General features: G+C 49.4%; 1 protein-coding gene across 4 annotated transcripts in view; it reads right to left on the bottom strand.

Moving 5' to 3' along the window:
• The window catches only part of adam11 (ADAM metallopeptidase domain 11), a 256,822-nt gene that overhangs the window by 31,691 nt on the left and 203,384 nt on the right, over positions 1-21,747 (bottom strand). For all 4 annotated transcript variants that reach the window (XM_072487068.1, XM_072487070.1, XM_072487069.1 and 1 more), the window contains exons 18-21: positions 17,652-17,732; positions 7,862-7,912; positions 3,405-3,468; positions 1,552-1,651 (exon numbers count right to left, since the gene is read on the bottom strand). In XM_072487068.1, the coding sequence (XP_072343169.1) occupies positions 1,552-1,651; positions 3,405-3,468; positions 7,862-7,912; positions 17,652-17,732 (296 nt within the window). The remainder of the gene's footprint in view (positions 1-1,551; positions 1,652-3,404; positions 3,469-7,861; positions 7,913-17,651; positions 17,733-21,747) is intronic.

Below are 21,747 nucleotides of genomic sequence, written 5' to 3'. Positions count from 1 at the left end.
ATCTTGCCAGAGTGAGAGATCTCACGGTGTGCGCATTACGTAGATTTTCTTCCTGCAATTTTCAGCTCAACATTTTTGCTCTGGAAGTGCGAGCTGATAGTGACATGACAAGGTGGCGAAAGCAACAGGTGGTCTGTGACCTCACTGAAGGATAGGCCTAACCGTGTTCTTCCTTAACCAATAGCATTTAAGACTTGACAAAAGAGCTGAGAAACAATTGAAAAGTTGGGTGAATCACAGTCAAATCAGAAAGAGAAATAAAGAGAAGGCACGAAAGATTGGATTAAGAATGAGAATAAAGACGCAGAACGGAAAAATTGGAAAATAATTATTTTTAAAATTCTAATTTGCCGTTTTTAAATCTCCAACAGCAAGCATGCAGCTTTGGGATTTAAGAGGTTAAATTGTTCTCTTTCTGAGTCAGAGGGGTTTATTATCACCGCATTAACAATTATCATGTCATTAAAAGGGTACTTGTGCTTTAAGTATGCGCTCTGACAATGGGCAGTGAGCTCCATGTGTAGATAACAGACAAACCACCATTTGTGCAAAGCAAAGAGTTGTGCAGTCCAAGTTGGGCAGCAATGTTACGGTGATTCACAGCTAACGGAGTATCTCTTCTTTGCTTGAATCTGCTGGCTAATTTGTGCATTGGTAATGATGTGCCACCAGCAATTTTGCGGCATGATTTGGACCATATACTTGCACATTAAGGGTGAATACTTTTGCAGCTCAACAAAGGAAGAGTGTCATCAGGAGAGAAGAGGGAGATTGAAAAAGGATACACTCTTGTGAGCTGCAGTACACTGGTAATATTTGGAACCTTCAGCATCTGATTCGGATGCAATCTGATCCACATATTTCAGATTATTAGAAGGTAAGGATACCAGGGAAGTAAACAGAGAGCCAGGTGTTGTCCTTGGGATGCAGCACGTAATTTTTAAATGAACTTGCATTAAGAAAGCCTGCCTCTGTGGTGATGTTGAAGGGAAGAACAAGGGAGCACCTGTATAAGCTGAGGACTCCGGACGTAAGGTCGCATATTGGAGGTTTTACGTTTCCCTGAGGACAACTGATCTGTGGAGCAAGATTCCAAAGGAAAGCGTGAAAACCAATTCCTTACAGTCCTTCTTGAAGGCCATAGATGGCCTTCCGGAAAAAACAAGGCGCTCACAGCATGCAAGAAGATAGATCCATTTATTCTGGTTGAGAATTAATGGTTTGCGGACCACCTGGGGTTTGGTTGGTCAGTCATGAGGGTTTGGTGCTACTTTCTTTGATAGAGGTTTCTCAGTTGGCCACAGGACCCTTCTTATTGCTGCTCCCAGGAGCTGCAGGAGAATTATGTTCGGATGGAATCAGCGAATGGATTGGAGACGAGGGTGAGATTGGTTGGATCTGTTATCCTTCTCTTCTTCTGCATACATAAAGACAAATATAAGTGCGTGAAAGTAGAAAGGAAAACACAAACTGAAGAAAACTGGAAAGCAAAACAAGCTCATTAAATGCTGCTGCATGTCACTGAGATTGGCTGAATAATTAGCTACTTACTGTTTACTGCACTGAAGCCAGTTTTGGCCATCTTTGCCACAGTTTCCTTTCTCCGTCCCTTCAATATTCAACTTTTCGTAGCAGAATCGATCCGCAGAATCTTGAAAAGCAAACGTTTTTTTTCAGGGAGTTTTCTATTTTCGATTTCAAGCTTACTTCCTCAGCTCTACTGTGCTAATACTTTACACAAAACATTGCCAGGCTAGATTTTCCAACATAGTCAGGAATCAGGAGGGACCAGCCCTCCCAGCTCTCCTTTCCGTTCTGTGGTCACTGAAGCCTTCAGAATCAGTGCATAGTTCAGCCATTCTGCCCTCTGCTGGGGTCCCTCTGACTACAAATCCTTCCTTTGGGGGTGACATTACGCCCTGCCCTCGGTCATTGGTCAGGAAACAGGAGCCATTACCGAATCCACATCAATTGCAAACATGTCCCTGACCCACCCCACTGCATGGAGGTCTGTTTGGAGAAAATGTCACCCAGCGAGGGAGGTGTTTCTTGATCGGTTGAAATGCAAATTCCTCCTACTTTCTTGTGGGTGGCATGGTGGCGCAGTGGTTAGCACTGCTGCCTCACAGCGCAAGGGAGCCGGGTTCAATTCCGGCCTTGAGTGACTGTGTAGAGTTTGCACTTTCTCCCCGCGTCTGCATGGGTTTCCTCCCACAGTCCAAAGAGAGGCAGGTCAGATGGATTGGCCATGCTAAAATTGCCCTTATGTCCAAAGTGTGCAGATTAGATGGGGTTATGGTAATAGGGCGGGGTAGTGGGCCGAGCTAGGGTGCTCTTTCAGATGGTAGTGCAGGCTCGACAGGCCGAATTGCCTCCTTCTGCACTGTAGAAATTCATTGAAATAACGCTTTAGGTGCTACCTTCTGTGATTGTTAACAAGAAACACTCAAATATTCTAAACAATAAAAATCAAAACAAAAAAGAAATGTTGCAAGTACGGCTGTTAATATTCCTATTATTGCTGTTAATTTATGAAAATAATTATTAATGACCATTTTCTGATACTTTTATGAATATATTGGGCGGGATTCTCTCACCCCAGTGCCGGTCCGGAGAATTGCCGGGACCAGCGCGAATCGCACCACACCGCCCCGATGCCGGTCCACCAATTCTTCGGAGAGCGGACCGCGCCGGCGCCGGGGGGGGGCGCTGTGGCCTGGCCCGCGATCAGGGCTTACCGATCGGCGGGCTGGCCTCTCGGGCTGGGGACCTCTTTTGTTCCGCGCCGGCCCCTGTAGCCCTACGCCATGTTGAGTCGGGGCCGGCGCGGAGAAGGGAGCCACTGCACATGCGCGATTTGGCGGTGGTCCCACTGCACATGCATGTATTGGCGCCAGCCCCACTGCGCATGCGCAGACCCGCAATGCCCATCTGACGCTGGGGATTGGCAGCTGGAGCGGTGTGGGCGCTCCAGTCCTGTGCTGGCCCCCTGTAGAGGTCAGTATTGCTGCTCCTGAGACCATGTTGACACCGTCGAGAACCGCGACAGCGTTTACGAAGGCGTCAACACTTAGCCTCAGGATCAGAGAATCCCGCTCATTATATACAGTCGCTTCTATTGGCCCAAATTCTCTGACCATTCCTGCCGTCAGTGGCCCCCAGCTGCAGATTCCACAATGGCGAAGGATGTGAACAACGGGGAAACCTGTTGACAGCGGCCGGACCAGAAGATCCCGTCACCAACCAATAGCAGGCTGCCTCCGCAAAACATGCCATGGAGTGGGGGCGGGGGGGGAGAGAAAGAGAAATTCCCGCTCACTGGGTTCAATATGAAAAGAAGATCCCATCAGACACGGATTGTGTCTCATCCTTACAATCCATTAGAAGTAAACGTGTTCACTTACCATGACCCCAGATGTAATTACACTGTCGGTCTCTGGTTTGGCACCTTCCCCCATAGCAACGACCCTGAAAATAGAAACGCAAAACTCTAACGCAACACAATAAAGCAGAACTGTAGGATGGCTCTAGCTACTGAAGGAGGAAACCTCCGAGTTAATGTTACCTACAGGAGGTACAGTGAATGAGCCCAGGTGGAATCCTAGAGGTGACCATTCAGACTAGTTTGCAGGCCAGTCAGGGGGGTTCCAGGTCTGTGTAAATGCAGTGCCAGAAAGATGCATGACAGTAACCTGATTTTATTTTCTGACCCAGGCATTTTGAAATTGGTGGTGAATGGTTATCGGCGTTGGGCAGGAATGCGGAGTTGAATTAAAATCAGATCAGCCACGATCCTATTGAATGGCAGAGCAGGCTCGAGGGGCCGAGTGGCCTCCTCCTGTTCCTAATGTGTATGTTTATATGTAATTGGCACCAACACCAGAGTGGGCACCAATTACAATCAAGGAGCGTGTCACATGACGACACATCAACTGAATATGTTGCATGACTGCCTAAATATCATTTGGATCAAACTGCTCTGAATGTGTGTTTCTTAAAATCATCCATCCAAAACAAGCATCAATAAGGATGCCATGGCTCCACTGTGCAGGCATGGAGGCAGATCAGCATTAAAAATAGCAATGCCAACCAACGTGCCAGTCCCTGTCTCCATCATGCCCTCAGGCCATTTTCTGAAGGGTGGTGGGATGTAGAGGTGGCAGGACACTCCGACCACAAGCTTGCCCCCCAGATTCCTGCAGGCAGTGGGAGATAGTACACCTTCCTTGAAGAGGTCACCCCATGGCAAATCATGGATTGGGGTTTGTTGAATTATGGTGCTTCCATTGAGCATCACGTTGCGTTAAGAGCTCGGCTATGGTGTCTCATTTATAGAATAGAACATAGAACATTACAGCGCAGTACAGGCCCTTCGGCCCTCAATGTTGCGCCGACCTGTGAAACCACTCTAATGCCCATCTACACTATTCCCTTATCGTCCATATGTCTATCCAATGACCATTTGAATGCCCTTAGTGTTGGCGAGTCCACTACTGTTGCAGGCAGGGCGTTCCACGCCCTTACTACTCTCTGAATAAAGAACCTACCTCTGACATCTGTCTTATATCTATCTCCCCTCAATTTAAAGCTGTGTCCCCTAATGCTAGACATCACCATCCGAGGAAAAAGGCTCTCACTGTCCACCCTATCCAATCCTCTGATCATCTTGTATGCCTCAATTAAGTCACCTCTTAACCTTCTTCTCTCTAACGAAAACAGCCTCAAGTCCCTCAGCCTTTCCTCATACGATCTTCCCTCCATACCAGGCAACATTCTGGTCAATCTCCTCTGCACTCTTTCCAATGCTTCCACATCCGTCCTATAATGCGGCGACCAGAATTGCATGCAATACTCCAAATGCGGCCGCACCAGAGTTTTGTACAGCTGCAACATGACCACATGGCTCCGAAACTCAATACCTCTACCAATAAAAGCTAACACACCATACACCTTCTTAACAACCCTCTCAACCTGGGTGGCAACTTTCACGGATCTACGTACATGGACACCGAGATCTCTCTGCTCATCCACACTGCCAAGAATCTTATCATTAGCCCAGTACTCTGCCTTCCTGTTATTTCTTCCAAAATGAATCACCTCATACTTTTCTACATTAAACTCCATTTGCCACCTCTCAGCCCAGCACTGCAGCTTATCTATGTCCCTGTGTAACTTGTAACATCCTTCCGCACTGTCCACAACTCCACCGACTTTAGTGTCATCTGCAAATTTACTCATCCATCCTTCTACGCCCTCCTCCAGGTCATTTATAAAATGACAAACAGCAGTGGCCCCAAAACAGATCCTTGTGGTACACCACTAGTAACTGGACTCCAGGCTGAACATTTCCCATCAACCACCCCCCTTTGTCTTCTTCCAGCTAGCCAATTTCTGATCCAAACAGCTAAATCACCCTGAATCCCATGCCTCCGTATTTTCTGTAGTAGCCTACCGTGGGGAACATTATTAAACGCTTTACTGAAATCCATATACACCACATCAACTGCTTACCCTCATCCACCTGTTTGGTCACCTTCTCAAAGAACTCAATAAGGTTCGTGAGGCATGACCTACCCTTCACAAAACCGTGTTGACTATCTCTAATCAAATTTTTCCTTTCCAGATGATTATACATCCTATCTCTTATAATCCTTTCCAAGATTTTGCCCACAACAGAAGTAAGGCTCACTGGTCTATAGTTACCTAGGTTGTCTCTAGAATAGAATATAATAGAATCATAGAATCCCTATAGTGCAGAAAGAGACCATTTGGCTCATCGAGTCTGCACCGCCCCTTCGAAAGACCAGGCTACCTAGGCCCACTTCCCCACCCTACCCCTGTAACCCCACCCAACCTTTGGACACTAAGGGGCAATTTAGCATAGCCAATCCACCTAACCTGCACATCTTTGGACTGTGGGAGGAAACTGAGCACCTGGAGGAAACTCACGAAGACACTGGGAGAACGTGCAAACTCATAGACACTCACCCAAGGCCAGAATTGAACCTAGATCCCTGGCGCTGTGATGCAGCAGTGCTAACCACTGTGCCAACATACCGCCCTATGAGATTTTGAGTCTTGAATGTTTAAACACAAACTATTTCGTGTTAATTTGTAACTATATACGGATCCCAGATATTGTTACACAAGGTCTGCTGTTTCCGTCCGTGCAGGCTGCCTCTGGCATGTTCTCGTAGTCCATTACCATGTGACTCTATACATCGTTCCGTGTGTGGTGCTATTCTCTAGTCCTACTTTAACCCTTGCTCTGCACCTTTACATTACAATGGTATGCAGGCACACACAACATCAAACAGCAGGCCAGGTAGGTTTAGAGATCCCACCCTGCATGTATGATGTCACCCTGTGAAGGGAGTCCCACCCAACAATGGTCCCCGGCTGCTGGATCTGTTGTTTATTTTAAATTTTAGGAGGTTGGAGAGAGGGGCCCCTCCATTTTGAGGTGCCCACACTTACGCACCTGCTAAGGCATCTTGCTGCTGCTTCCAAACTGGAGGCTCCGCAGCTTTGAGAGCCCGCCCACCCATCCGGTTTCCTTTGGCAATGTTGCCCTCTGGCAAATTCGGATAAAATCATATGCGAGTGACTGTTTCCCACACAGTGCAGGCTTCTGTCCCCCATTTGGGCCTGACATTGGGATCCCAGAAAACTGCAGGGATAATTTGTTACCACTTCTAAAAGGTAGGGGTGAATTTTACTGGAGTTGGAGGGGGAGGGGAATTCTCTGCACCCCTTGCATGAAAAGGTCTATCAACACTGTGCTGACCAGAAATTAGGTTGCCCCATAGTGATAATACGCAGGGGGTGGTCTTAATTACTTGCCCCTTGGGGACAGGAAGTCCCACCCTTGAGCACCAGAAGGCAGTAGTGGCCATTGCTAGGACTACAGGCAGTTGCCGGGAAGTGAGACAAATGTCTCCTGGACTTGAAAGTATGCTTGGGCATTTTGGGCTGGCAGGGATTAGAGACTGACTCCAGTAATGTTGTCAAGGGGAAGACGTGAGGGGGTTGGGCTTCTGGAGGCCAATGGGGAGGTACATAGGGTGGGCCTATCGTACCTCCTTTGGTGGGGTCTGTGCCTCTGATGGGCACAGACCCCACCAAAGGAGGTACTCCGCTTCTACCTTACAGCAGCCCATGCTATCAAAGCTGCCTTCCTTCCCCTTTCCCCAGTTGCGTGTCTTATTGTTGCAGAGGAGGAATTAGGTCCTTAAGTGGTATTGACTGGCCACTTAAGGTTTCAATAAGCCTAAAGGTGGGTGGGCTGCCTGACTACTTGCCCACCCATTGTGATATGGGGGCCAGGTCAGGGAAGGGAATAATGTCCACCCTCTGTATTTTATGTAACCCCTCCCTCCCCACCTTAGCATACATTGGCGGAGGAGGGGGTGGCATAAGATTCACCCCAAAGTCTTGTTTCCAAGGATTTTTATTTACCCATAAGCATTACATGTAACGACTCCAGAGTCAAACAGCTTGTCAGTTAGGTCCATACATAAAACAATGTCCACTTGTGTGGGGCACGCAGGGTGACTGGCACTGATGAAATTGTGTTCAGCAAAGATCCAATGTCCTCGAAGAGGTGGGGAAAGGGGTGGGCAGAAAATCCATGCAAAAAGGACAGATACGATATGACCAAGAACCCAAACGGCATCTTTGAGTAAATATGTGGGTTTTTTTCAACACAAATAGATTTTTAAAGAGAGAAAGCTAAACATCAAGAATAGTTATTTGGGAGGAATGGAGGTCTTTGGTTGCCCCACCAGGAGTCGGTGAATGGCTTCAGATAAAGAAAATTGGAACAACTCCAAAAGAAAGATGCACAGACAATGCACGTTACCTGTTCATTGTCACAATAGTAGGCATCCAGTTTATGGACATTCCAAGGGCACTAAAGAGAGATAAAGCATGACATCAATGAGATCATATTTTGTATTGCTATCAAGATTTCAGAGTCTTTGGCAACACTTAAATAAATAAGTAGCCAGGGAGAACTAGCCAGGACAAGTCAAAAAGGGTAAAGCAAGGGAGGACCTGGCCGGGGGGCAGGGGGGGAAGAGAGAGAGAGAGAGCGAGAGAGAGAAATGGAGGGGAGGGGGGGAGAGAGAGAGAGAGCGAGAGCAAGGTGAGGTAGCAAAACCCAGTAAGAAAGAATGGGAGGCAGCAGTGAAGAAGGGGGTGGGGAGGGGAAGAACAAAAGAGGAAGCCAGAACGCGGAAGAGATAAGAGAACAAAAATGGGGGGGGGGGGGGGGGGGTGCAGGGGAAGACAACAGTGGCGGCAACCACAGCACAACGAGAGAACGCAAAGAAAAACTGGAAGGAGAAACTAGCAATGGCCGATGCCGAGGCAACTGGACAGAATAATGTAGAAAGCATTAGGGGCACCACCTAGGTGCCCCCTCCACCCTAGTTAGATGTAAAAAGGAGAGAATAGAAGAGAGAGGTGCAAAGACCCCTCCCGTCTGGTTATATATCTGACAGCCTATGCAAGGTACATACTTGTATTTATAGCTTGCACAAAACCCAATAAAAAACATTAAAAAAAAGATTTCAGAGTCTTTGTAACCTGAGGTTTGGAACCTTCCTTCCCACTCTGCTCATAGAATGAGCAGGTATAATTCAGTAGGTGAAAGGTACCTCTACTCTACACAGTAAATTCTTATCACATGGACAAATTACAAAGGTTTTTTAATCTGGAAATATTCAACAGGTGATGGCAAGCATCCATGAAGAGAAACAGAGTTAATGGCCGGAATTCTCCGGTCATCGGAATTCGCTTTTCCCGCTGGCAGAGCGCCCCTGGGTTTAGCTTGGGGCGGTTACAATGGGAAATTCCATTGACAAGCGGCAGGAAGGTAGAATCCTTCCACCAGCGAACGGTGCGCTGTCGAGAAACACGCGCCCGGGGTCTGGAGAATCCCAACCAATATTTCAACCTGTTCCCATTCTGGGAAAAGTTTGAAGAGTAATAGGTTTTGAGAAAGGGGTGCGTGCCATGACCTGCTGTGTATTTGCAGCATTTTCCATTTGCAGCATCCGCAGTTTACTTTTTGAGAAGGTTTCTTTAATCTCCCTTTTACGTATCTGCATGCACATTATTCTCATGAATTTCTTCCATCAAGCTAAATACAGTAGTGCTGCAGAGTATTCAATGCAAGCTGGTGTCTCTCAGATATTGCTAACAATCCCGAGGAAGATATAATGAAAGGTTTGCAATGCTGAACTTGTTTCCACTGGAGAGAAAATGGATGGAACACTGTAATATCTCTAAAGCATTCGAATGTGGGCGGCACGGTGGCAAGCACTGCTGCTTCACAGCGCCTGGGACGCGGGTTCAATTCCGGCCTCGTGTGACTGTCTGTGTGGAGTTTGCACGTTCTCCCCGTGGCTGCGTGGGTTTCCTCCGGGTGCTCCGGTTTCCTCCCACAGTCCAAAGATGGGCAGGTCAGGTGGATTGACCATGATCAATTGCCCTTAGTGTCCAGGGATGTGCAGATTAGGTTATTGGGATAGGGCGGTTGAGTAGACTTGGGTTGAGTGCTCTTACAGAGGGTCGGTGCAGACTTGATAGGCTGAATGGCCTCCTTGGGCTGGTTTAGCTCAGTGGGCTAGACAGCTGGTTTGTGATGCAGAACAAAGTCAGCAGTACGGGTTCAATTCCCGTACCAGCTTACCCGAACAGGCGCCGGAATGTGGCGACTAGGGGCTTTTCACAGTAACTTCATGCTTGTGACAATGAAAGGTTATTATTATTATTCTGCATTGTAGGGATTTTATGATTCTATGTGTGGAGATGATGAATATGTAAGCAAGCAATACCGCTTTAAAATTAAGTGCCTCATGCAAAATTACTTTTTCATCGTCCTCCAAAGGGTAGTGTGTACGGAAGGTAATAAAGGTAGTTACCCCCGTTATGCAACTAATAATAATCTTTATTGTCACAAGTAGGCTTACATTAACACTGCAATAAAGCTACTGTGAAAAGCCCCCAGTCGACACTTTCCAGCACCTGATTGGGTACTGTGGTATTCTGTGTAGAGGTATTACGGTGCCTGGTAATGCTGGAACACCATTGGAAGATATTGTATGTTTCCTATTGGTCAAGCTGTAGGGTAGCTCCGCCCTGCAAGGCAGGGTATAAGAGTCCGTGCCGCCCCAGCAGCCTTCTTTCTGTACCTGAGCTGCTGGGGGAAACATCTAGCTTATTAAAGTCTTCAGTTGGACTACAACCTCGCTTTAGTGGTCATTGATCGTGCATCAATTTAATAAGCTAGATGGAGAATGGAGCTCCAAATCAAGCCTGAGTGTCTGCAACTCAGCCCCCACGCGGCGAACTCAGCGGCAACCTTCAAGCACTGGCTGGCGTGTTTTAAAGGATATCTCGGAATGGCCGAATACACACCCAAGGGCGAACAGAAATTGCAAGTCCTGCACTCACGGGTGAGCCCGAAAATTTACACCACCATCGAGGACGCGGACGACTTCGATGCAACAATGGAGCTGCTAAAAGGACATTATATTCGCCCGGTAAACCAGGTCTACGCCCGACATCTGCTAGCAACGAGGCGACAAATCCCTGGGAATCGCTGGAAGAATTCTACTGTGCGCGCCTGGTGTTGGGGAGAAACTGCCCGCAGGTTTCGGCAAGCAACCACACAAAACTCTTGATCTGGGACACTTTTGTGGCAGGTTTGCTGTCCTCTCAAATCCGCCAGCGATTGCTGTAAAAAGACACCCTAGGCCTCAAGGAGACACGGGCCCTTGCAGGCTCCCTGGATGTGGCCTCCCGAAACGCCCGCACTTACGTTCCCGACCGCGCGGCAGCCCCCTGGGCAGCGTGGAACCGCTCAACAGCCGATCCCGAGACATCTCCCATCCCCCCACAAGCTTGTGCTGCAAGGCGGCCTGGCAACCCCGGGGGGCCACGTTGCTACTTTTGCGGGCAGGCCAAGCATCCCCAGCAGCGCTGCCCGGCCCGCACATCCACCTGCAAGGGATGCGGTAAAAAGGGCCACTTCGTGGTGGTATGCCAGGCCTGTGCGGTCGCCGCGGTCTCCGGTGGTGAATGCGGACCACCACCACGAACCTCCCCACGGTCCCCGTGCGGCCAGCGGGTGCCGCCATCTTCCTCCTCCAGGGCCACGTGCGGCCCCCGGGCGCCGCCATCTTGTCCCGCGGACGCCACGTTCGATGGATGGGCGCCGCCATTTTGTGCACCCCCAGCCATGTGCGACAAATGGGAGCCGCCATCTTGGATGGACTCCCAGGACCCCAGCTCCGCTGACCGTACACCACCCGAAGAGAACACTCAAATGCTGCGATTAGCCTCGGTGACCCTGGACCAGTCCCGGCCTCGAACACTCTCAACTGCTACAACAGTACTAATCAACGGGCACGAGACGTCCTGCTTAATTGACTCTGGGAGCACAGAGAGCTTTATACACCCCGACACGGTAAGGCACTGTTCTCTCCTCGTCCACTCTGTTAATCAAAAAATCTCCCTGGCCTCCGGTTCCCACTCAGTAGAGATAAAGGGGTTTTGTGTAGCAAACCTCACGGTCCAGGGAAGTGAGTTTAAAAATTACCAGCTCTACGTCCTTCCCCACCTCTGCGCGGCCACACTCCTAGGTTTAGGCTTCCAGTGTAATCTCCAAAGTCTAACTTTCAAATTCGGCGCCCTATACCCCCCCTCACTGTCTGCGGCCTCGCGACCCTCAAGGTCGATCCGCCTTCCCTGTTTGTGAACCTCACCCCGGATTGCAAACCCGTCGCCACCAGGAGCAGACGGTACAGTGCCCAGGATCGGATCTTTATTAGGTCAGAGGTCCAAAGGCTACTGAGGAAGGAGTCATTGAAGCTCGCAACAGTCCCTGGAGAGCTCAAGTAGTGGTGGTAAAGACCGGAGAGAAGCATAGGATGGTCATCGACTACAGTCAGACCATCAACAGGTTTACACAGCTGGACGCCTACCCTCTCCCCCGCATATCCGACCTGGTAAACAGGATCGTGCATTACAAGGTCTTCTCTATGGTGGACCTTAAGTCCGCCTACCACCAGCTCCCTATCTGCACTAGTGACTGCAAATACACTGCCTTCAAGGCAGATGGGCGGCTCTACCACGTCTTAAGGATTCCCTTCAGTGTCACTAACGGGGTCTTGGTCTTCCAGCGCGAGATGGACCGAATGGTTGACCGGTACGGTTTACGGGCAACATTCCCATATCTCGATAATGTCACCATCTGCGGCCACGACCAGCAGGACCATGACACCTACCTCCAAAGATTCCTCCAGACCGCAAAGATCCTTAAACTTACGTAGAACAAGGATGAATGCGTGTTTAGCACCGACCACCAAGCCATCCTCGGCTACGTAGTGCGAAATGGAGTTATAGGCCCCGACCCTGAACGCATGCGCCCCCTTATGGAGTTCCCCCTCCCTCACTGCTCCAAGGCCCTGAAGCGCTGCCGAGGGTTTTTCTCTTACTATGCCCAGTGGGTCCCCAACTATGCAGACAAGGCCCGTCCCCTGATCCAATCCAGTTTTTCCCCTGTCAATAGAGGCCCGCCAGGCCTTCAGCCGCATCAAAGCAGACATTGCAAAAACCACGATGCGCGCCATCGACGAGTCCCTCCCCCTCCAGGTTGAGAGCGACGCATCTGACGTAGCTCTGGCGGCCACCCTCAACCAAGCGGGCAGACCCGTGGCCATCTTCTCACGTACCCTCCATGCTTCCGAAATCCGCCACTCCTCAGTTGAAAAGGAGGCCCAGGCCATAGTAGAAGCTGTGCGACATTGGAGGCATTACCTGGCCGGCAGGAGATTCACTCTCCTCACTGACCAACGGTCGGTTGCTTTCATGTTCGATAATGCACAGCGGGGCAAGATAAAAAACGATAAGATCTTGCGGTGGAGGATCGAACTCTCCACCTACAACTACGAGATCTTGTATCGTCTCGGGAAGCTAAACGAGCCTCCCGATTCCCTGTCCCGCGGCACATGTGCCAACGTACAAGTGGACCGCCTCCGAGCCCTCCACGAGGACCTCTGCCACCCGGGGGTCACTCGCTTTTTCCACTTTATCAAGACCCGCAACCCACCCTACTCCATCGAGGAGGTCTGGACAGCCACCAGGGACTGCCAAATCTGCGCGGAGTGCAAACCGCACTTCTACCGACCAGAGAAAGCACACCTGATAAAGGCTTCTCGTCCCTTTGAAAGGGCCCCTCCTCTCCACCGACAGCAACACGTACTTCCTGAACCTGATTGACGAGTACTCCCGGTTCTCATTCCCCATCTCTTGCCCCGTCATGACCGCAGCCACCGTCATCAAGGCCCTCCATAGCATCTTTGCACTGTTCGGGTTCCCCGCTTACATACATAGTGATAGGGTTCCTCCTTGATGAGCGACGAACTGCGTCAATTCCTGCTCAGCAAGGGCATTGCCTCGAGCAGGACGACCAGTTACAACCCCCGGGGTAACGGACACGTAGAGACGGAGAACGGAACGGTCTGGAAGACCGTCCTACTGGCCCTACGGTCCAGCAACCTCCCAGTCTCCCACTGGCAGGAAGTCCCCCCGGATGCCCCCCTCTCCATCCGGTCACTGCTTTGTACCACGACCAACCAAACACCTCACGAACGTCTCCTTGTCTTCCCCAGGAAGTCCTCCTCTGGGTCCTCGCTCCCAACCTGGCTGGCAGCTCCCGGACCCATCCTGCTCTGGAAACACTTGCGGCGCACAAGTCGGACCCGTTGGTCGAGAGGGTCCATCTTCTCGACGCTAACCCCTAGTATGCCTACGTGGCGTACCCCGACGGCCGACAGGATACGGTCTCCCTACGAGACCTGTCGCCTGCCGGATCCCCACGCACACCCGAGCCACCAGTCTCACCCTCCCTCCCACCGGTGCACCTTACAGGAGGATCGGTCCTTCCGCCGGCCCCGTCTAGGCCCCCCCACCCACCGACGCACCCCGCAGACGCTCCCTTCCCAGGTCAACCGTTTTCCCCACCAGCGCCGTCTAGGGGTGTTGAAGCTGCCACAGAGATCGAGGCCACGCTCCCGGAGTCACAGACGCCCGAGCCTCCACCAGCGTCACCACCAAAGCTTTGACGATCACAGAGGACGACCAGGGCCCTCGATCGACTGATTGCTTCATTTTAAAGTGTATATAGTTAATTGTGAATCTGTAAATAGTTACAAAACGCTGTACAGAGGTATTACGGTACCTCCATAACTATAATTTCTACCACGTTACCATGTTGTAATATCAGGCCACCACCCCCGCTGGACTCTTTTTAACAGGGGGTGAATGTGGTAGTCAGTGTAGAGGTATTACGGTACCTGGTAATGCTGGAACACCATTGGTAGATATTGTATGTTTCCTATTGGTCAAGCTGTATGGTAGCTCCGAAGAGCCCGTGCCGCCCCAGCATCCTTCATTCTGTACCTGAGCTGCTGGGGGAAACAACCTCGCTTTAATGGTCATTGATCGTGCATCAGGTACACAGAGGGCGAATTCAGAATGTCCAAATTACCGAACAGCACGTCTTTTGGGACTTGTGGCAGGAAACCGGAGCACCCGGAGGAAACCCACGCAGACACGGGGAGAACGTGTACACTCCACACAGACAGTGACCCAAGCCGGGAATCGAACCTGGGACCGTGGCGCTGTGAAACAATAGTGCTAAGCAATGTGCTACCGTACCTTAAGTACATACTGATGGCCTGCTCCCGATATGAATTTCAAATATACATCCTCACATGTATGACTTTGCTCCATCCTAGCTCGACAATCACTTCCAATCTTGTACCTCTCCCAGGCCATTTTGTTCTCTGATCCTGACCTTTTGGGTGTGATTCTCCTGCCAATTGCACTCAAGCGGGAGCACAACCCAGTGGAGAATCCCGGGAAGGGCTTACAGTGAGCGGCCCAACCGACTCTGCGCCTTGCGAGATTCTCCAAAGTGAGGCATCGGAGTCGGAACTCCGCTCCACAAATGCCACTCCCAGAAGTAGGACGTAAACCTACTTACGACCTACTCACGTGGGATCCATCAGCCTCCCTCGATTCTTCAGCCTCCCCAGGAAGGATGCAGCCAGGCGTCGATCAGTATCGGCCAAGGTGCCTGTACAGCACTGGCAAGCCAGAAGAAGCACTACCTGGGTGCCAGGGTGGCAGTGCAAGGGTGCCTGAGTGCCAGGGTGGCACTGCCAAGGGCCAGGGGGCCATGCCCATAAAATGAGCGTGGAGGAGAGGTATGAGGGGTGGGAGAGCGCAGGACAGGTAAGTAGAGGCCTCTGAGAGGTTTGAGGAGGTGATGAGTGGGCGTCCTGGAAGGGAGAGGATGTTGTAAGGGGCCTTGGGGGGGCCGAAGAGGGGGGACCCCCAGGGACCACATAGCGGAGTGTCCTCATTTGGAGGGGTGTGGGGTAGTGTCCATGTATGTGGGGGGTGACATTGCCCTTGGGTGGGGGGGTGTGAGGGACCCAAAAGCTCACTTAGAGATCGTGGCACCCTTTCAAAATGGTGGCCTGATCTATGAGTTCAGCTTCCCAGTGCTAAACAAAATGTGGGCTAAACCAGTGAGAAACGCCCCAGGGCTCAGAAAAGTGACTAAGTGTCATTGAATACTGGTGGGGAACTCGCTGGAAGAGCCGACGAGAATCTCCCTGAAAGCCCCCCCATTTGAAATGTTTTGGGAGTATCGTGTCCTCTATATATTTTCCTCTCCAGTCACTGATGGCAGAGCCTGCAGTTGCCTTGGTTCCATTTTCTTCCTTTCCAAAGAGGCTCTCTCTTGTCTCCTTTGAAAATCATCTCAGCAGGTGTCTTTCCAGTACAGCTTACAGTTACTTCTCCTAACTCTCCCACACCATCTTCAATGGCTGTAACTTCCTCGGAGTGGCAGGCAGCAATGGAGTGCCCACTTACCTGCACCAAATATCTTCCTTGCCTGACTTGCCCGACCTTCTGACTCAGGCTGGTGAGATCCAGGCAGCGCAGTTGTCCTCGATGCCAGGTGTCGAAGTCTAAAGAGTCGGAGCGAAGGAGTCCATGCTTCCTATTTCGCAGCACTACCTGGTAAACTGAATAGGTTTAAAGGTCGCATTGAAATTGACAGCCAAGGAAAAGGTAAGTGGCTCAAGTAAATGGATGGGACTTGGGAGGTGGGGGGGCGTGTGTGATGAACGGTTACTGCCTTATCATCATGTAAGGTGATGTCCCCTTTAAGACCAGGCTTGGAACCCTGGGGACTCCGCCTCTGGCTCCGCCCATCTGGGAGCCATACATAAAGGGCTGCCTCATGGTCTGTGCAACAGTCAGCTCTCGTCTCTAGCTGTAGTATAGTTATTAGTCTAATAAATTGAGGTACCCTCAATAATGACGCTTAGAGATTAAACTGTAAAGAAGGCTTTATTAGACTAATTGTAGGGCTTACTTTTTGGGAGTGATTTAGTGACCAATCCGTTGGGTGTTTTTTGGCGGTGGAGGCGGCTCACCAGTGGGGTTGACTGGTCGCGCCGTTGTCAACGGGATTTCCTGTTGACTGTACCCCTCCTCGTCAGTAAACCCGTGTGCTGTCATGGGAATGGAATATCACACTAGCATGGACAGCCGGCAAATCCCACCCTTTCTATCCCCCCCCCCAGTCTGTGATGTGTTTGGTACGGTTTACCTGTAAATAGCGCAGTATCATTGCAAGTTGCTGTGCTGTTCAAGGAGAGGGCATTTGTGAGTTCTAATAGACTGGGTATTGAATATTCGAAATTGCTTTGTATATTTTCGAGGTTGGAGACCTTCACTCTGAAGATTAATCAGGCAGAGGTATGCTTGTGTTTTTCTCAATTAAGGGGCAATTTAGTGTGGCCAATCGACCTAACCTGCACATTTTGTGTTGTGGGGGTGAAACCCAGCAGACACTGGGAGAATGTGCAAACTCCACACGGACTGTGACCCAGGGATGGGATTCGAACCCCGGTCCTCAGCGCCGCAGTCCCAGTGCTAACCACTGCGCCACATGCCACCCCTAAGGTATGCTTGTGTTAATGGTACATGTGTTAGGATCAGACTGTATAGGCCTCCCGTCTTTCATGTTGAAATCTAGGGAACACAACTGAAATCAAACTCGCAATACTCAATTTCCCAGACCTCCAACACATTTCACTGTGTTATATTCACACCACCTGGCAGAAGGAAGAATGCATAGAATCCGCAGTAACCCTACATTGCAGAAGGAAGCAATTCAGCCCATTGAGTCTGCACCGACCCTCCAAATAAGCACCCCATCCAGGCCTACTCCATAACTCCACCTAACCGGCACAATTTAGACTGTGCGAGACAGGGGGAGAAAGTGCAAACCCCGCAGTCCACCCAAGGCTGGAATCGAACCCAGGTCCCTGGCGCTGTGAGGCAGCAGTGCTGACCATTGTGCCACATGTCTATTATAATTACCACCGCCTGTCACAATTATGTGTTGAATTAAAGCTTCAGAGCTGGTGCCACATACAAACTTGGAGGGTAGGTATCTTCCTGAAAAGGCTTACATACAACATGAGACAATTTACATCGAATGGAATCGCTCAACAATTATGCGGTTGTAATGAACGAACAGGAAACATTCCTACCTGGCTGGAGTCCCCTGTGCAGATCTCTGCGACATCGCAATCATTTACTGCTTGCCTGCAAATCACACCCCGTGGTTCATACTGGAAAAAAGGCAGAGTAGAGGCTTCACTTAATACAGAGAAATCAAGCAATATCGGGCTTTGGATTCCCACTTGTGGGTGGGTGAACTGTTCATGCTAATCAGACCTTGATCTCAAATGCAGTTCTGGCTCAGTGCAGCCTGGAAGAGAATAATGCCTGTGACCCACTGATATCTACTAACTGGGCAGCCAAATGATGTGGAGTTTGCCTGATGGAACTGTGTCACGTACAATGGGTCTTACCTTTTGTCCATCGGGCATAACCTGAAAACGTAAGTTCTGTGGCAATAAGAATTTTCTGAAAGGAAAACATCAAAACTCAGGGACTCAATGGAAAAGCAGTGTTGCTGTGCTCTGATCATTTTCTTAGGAGGCCGAGGTGCTGGCCATTGAATGAAAACGGAAACCCTGTGAAGACAGCATATGGGATTAGAGAGGGCATCGGTGTGGGCGCCGATATGTGATAATCACCGGTTCGCTCCGGGGGAGGGGCTGGACGGGGGGGGGGGGAGGGGGGAGTTTCAGGGATGGATGCAGGCAGGGATCGAGAGATTTGGAGATCTCTTTATTGATGAGGGTTTACCCAGCCTGGAGGAGTTTGAGTTGCCATGGGGGAATGGGTTCCGATACCTGCAGGCGAGGAATTTTATTCGGAGGCAGGTTTCGACCTTCCCGTACCTGCTGCCCTCATGTCAGAGGTATACAAATGAGGGTGATGCCGAGTCCAGAAATGGCGATCTTCGGCGTGTCGGAAGACCCAGGAGCGAGCGAGGCCGACGTCCCGGCATTTGCCTCTCTGGTGGCCTGGAGACGCATCTTACTAGGGTGGAGGGACGCGGACTCCCCGAAGTCGGGGCTGTGGGTTAGCGACATGGCGGGGTTTCTCAGACTTGAAAAAATGTAATTTGCCTTGAGGGGTTTGTTGCAGGGGTTTGCTCGGAGGTGGCAGCTGTTTATCGATTTCTTTTGAGAACAATTAAGCTGTCAGCAGGGAGGGGGGTGGGGCGGAAGGGGGGACATGGGGAGGTATGGGAGGTGGTTGGGGAAGGTGGCACTGTTTGTGTAAGCCATGTTGGCTGCGGTTTGTTGGGTATATTATTGTTGTTTTGTTCTTATTGAAATTTGATGTTTAAAATTGTTAAAATTATAAATGGCTCAATAAAATATTTTCTAAAAAAACTGAAACCCTCAATTTATGGTAGAAAGAGCGTTTCATCTATCAAGTGGTCTTTCCACAACCCCAGCGTGATGCAACTCAATTCTATTCTTTTCAAAGTAAGAAATCTTACAACACCAGGTTAAAGTCCAACAGGTTTGTTTGGAGTCACTAGCTTTCGGAGCGCAGCTCCTTCATCAGGTGGGTTCCACAAACTCATATATAGACAAAGTCAATGATGAAAGACGATACTTTGAATGCGAGTCTTTGCAGGTTATTAAGTCTTTACAGGTCCAGACGGTGCAGGTTCTGAGGAGCCACAGGTTGACAGTATATATATGCTTTTTGCTATTTATTCATTCGGGATGTGGGCTTCAGTAGCTAGGCCAGCATTTGTTGTCATCCCTCATTGGTGAACTGCTACAGGCCATGTGGTTTCGGCACACCAACAGTGCTATTATGGAGGGAGTTCCAGGATTTTGACACAGCGAAAGCGAAGGAATGGCAATATATTTACAAGTCAGGATGGTGTGTGACTTAGAGGAGAATTTGTAGGTGGAGGTGTTCCCATGTATCTGCTGCGCTTGTCCTTCAAGGTGGTAGAGACTGCAGATTTGGAATGTGCTACCAATGGAGCCTCAGTGAGTTGCTGCAGTGCATCTTGGAGATTGTACACACTGCCGGCGGTGGAGGGAGTGAATGCTGAAGGTGGTAGATGGGGTGGGCTGCTTTGTTCTGGATAGTGTTGAGCTTCTTAAGTGTTGTTGGATCTGCATTGGTTCAGGCAAGTGGAGAGTATTCTATCATGCTCCTGACCTATGCCTTGTAGATGGTGGACAGGCTTTGGGTGGTCAGGAGGCGAGTTACCCGCCACATGCACCATGTCTAAATGGCTTAGATGCACAAGATGGTTTTCTCCTGTCCTGCTTTTCATGTATTGCAAATCTAAATCCCTGGTCAAATCTTACTCAGATATCCATTAAATCAAATACCAATAATGTCTGAACATCAACATTTCCTGAGATTCTCAGCAAAGAGCTCAAGATATGGAAAACATAAAGGTGCTGTCAGTAGGGTAATATTGAAGACTAGATCGTAAAGATTAACGATAGTGATCAAGGTGTGACAGTGATATACATTCTGTTTATTGTCTGCCTAGGATTAAAATGCTTCTGTGGATGGTACATATGTGCTTTGTCAATCCCTTGAGTGATGACATTGGGAGCTCCTTGATCCTGGTCGGGCCATCCAATACTGGAAAGAAGTTTCAACAAGTCCTCCAATGTGAATCCACAGTTGCAGCTGCTACTCCCCAGGCTATCCCCCAGTGCCCTGTGGTAGAATCCATGGATCAACCACTAATAACGGAGCAAGCAATCAAATGGATGAAAAGTAACAAAGCCTGCAGCCCCTATAGTATTCCAGCTGAGGCTTCAAATCTGGCGTACCTCTGCTCACATCAGGACTTCATGCACTCATCTAATGAACTAGTCACTGCCTCTGACTTTAGAAATGCGACAATTGTGACTACACAAAGGGACATAAATCATATTGTGGAAAGTATTGAGGTATTTCCCTCATGTCCATAGCAGGGGAAATCCTGAATCGCTTCCTCCCTGTGGCTGAGGAAATCCTCCCACAGACACAGTGTGGCTTTAGACCTTCCAGCATCAGGAACTCTTCATTGCATTCTTCAATCTGACCAAAGCATTTGGCCCAGTAAATCACGAGGCTCCGGAGATTGTGCTCCAATGATTTGGATGTCCAAGAAACCTCATTACAGTATTGCAATTGCTTCAAGATGACATGGCTTCAACTGCCATGAGTGGGAGATCTGAAACAGTCCACATCAACCAGGTGTCAATCAAGGCTGTGTGATAGCCCCCAGCACATACTATTTACAATCTATCTGACAGTGATTGTTTATCTCAAAGATAAAGCACCCACTAGTGTCAGTATTAAATACTGTTGAGATGGTGAAAACTCTTAACCTCAGTCACCTCTGTAACAGAACTAAACTGACCACCATAAACATACATGATCTACAAGTGCCCTTGCCCACTCTGCACCGGAGTTGCAAACCACTCTCAACCTCTTCAATTCTGCATACAGGAAACTCGGCCTGTCCTTGAATATTGCCAGAAAATTAATATCAACCAACCTCTGGTATGCAGAGACGCTGTAATATGTAGAGACTTCCCATACCTTGGCAGCTAATGATAAGGAAATTCCACAGAGGATCAGCTGTGCCAGCTCAGCCTTCTGCAAACTCCAGCAGCGAGCGTTTGCAACAACGATCTCCACAAGTCAACAAAAATCCTAATGCATGGAGCAGTTATCGTCACCGGACTGCTGAGGAATTGAACTAAAGAAAAAGCATTAGACTGGGATGACCAGTTAGGATAGTGTAGAAGTATACCCTAATATAGGAAAGCAGAGAAATAGGATAAGGCATTATAGACATTAATTCGGGTTGCAGCGAGTGAACAAAGAGATGAGCAAAGCATGGCGAGAGGGGGATGGGAAGCTATTAAGACCGGTTCTTTTGCAAGGGATGCTGCAAAGGATGCTGGGAGAAAGAGGCCCAAGGGAAGGAATGTGTAATGGGCCTATCAGTGGTAGTGACGGTTAGATTATTTGGCCAGGTTAAGGAATGTGGGAAAAGGGCCTATAAGAATCTTGTATTCGTGTACGTGGAACATGATACTGCATGTATGTATATGAGAACACATGTTTTGCCTCCTTTTGTCTCACTCGCCCTGGAAGTTTCAAGAAACATGTTGTCTCCTGCCTTTTTATCAGGGTGAGTGGAGCTTGCAAGCCGGGTGAACTAAAATAAAATAATATCTATAATCCGAA

Source organism: Scyliorhinus torazame, chromosome 21 (assembly GCF_047496885.1).
Source record: "Scyliorhinus torazame isolate Kashiwa2021f chromosome 21, sScyTor2.1, whole genome shotgun sequence".
In the NCBI taxonomy this organism is placed as follows: Eukaryota; Metazoa; Chordata; class Chondrichthyes; order Carcharhiniformes; family Scyliorhinidae; genus Scyliorhinus; species Scyliorhinus torazame.
Note: the sequence above shows the minus strand (reverse complement) of the source record. Positions and strands in the feature narration are given on the sequence as shown.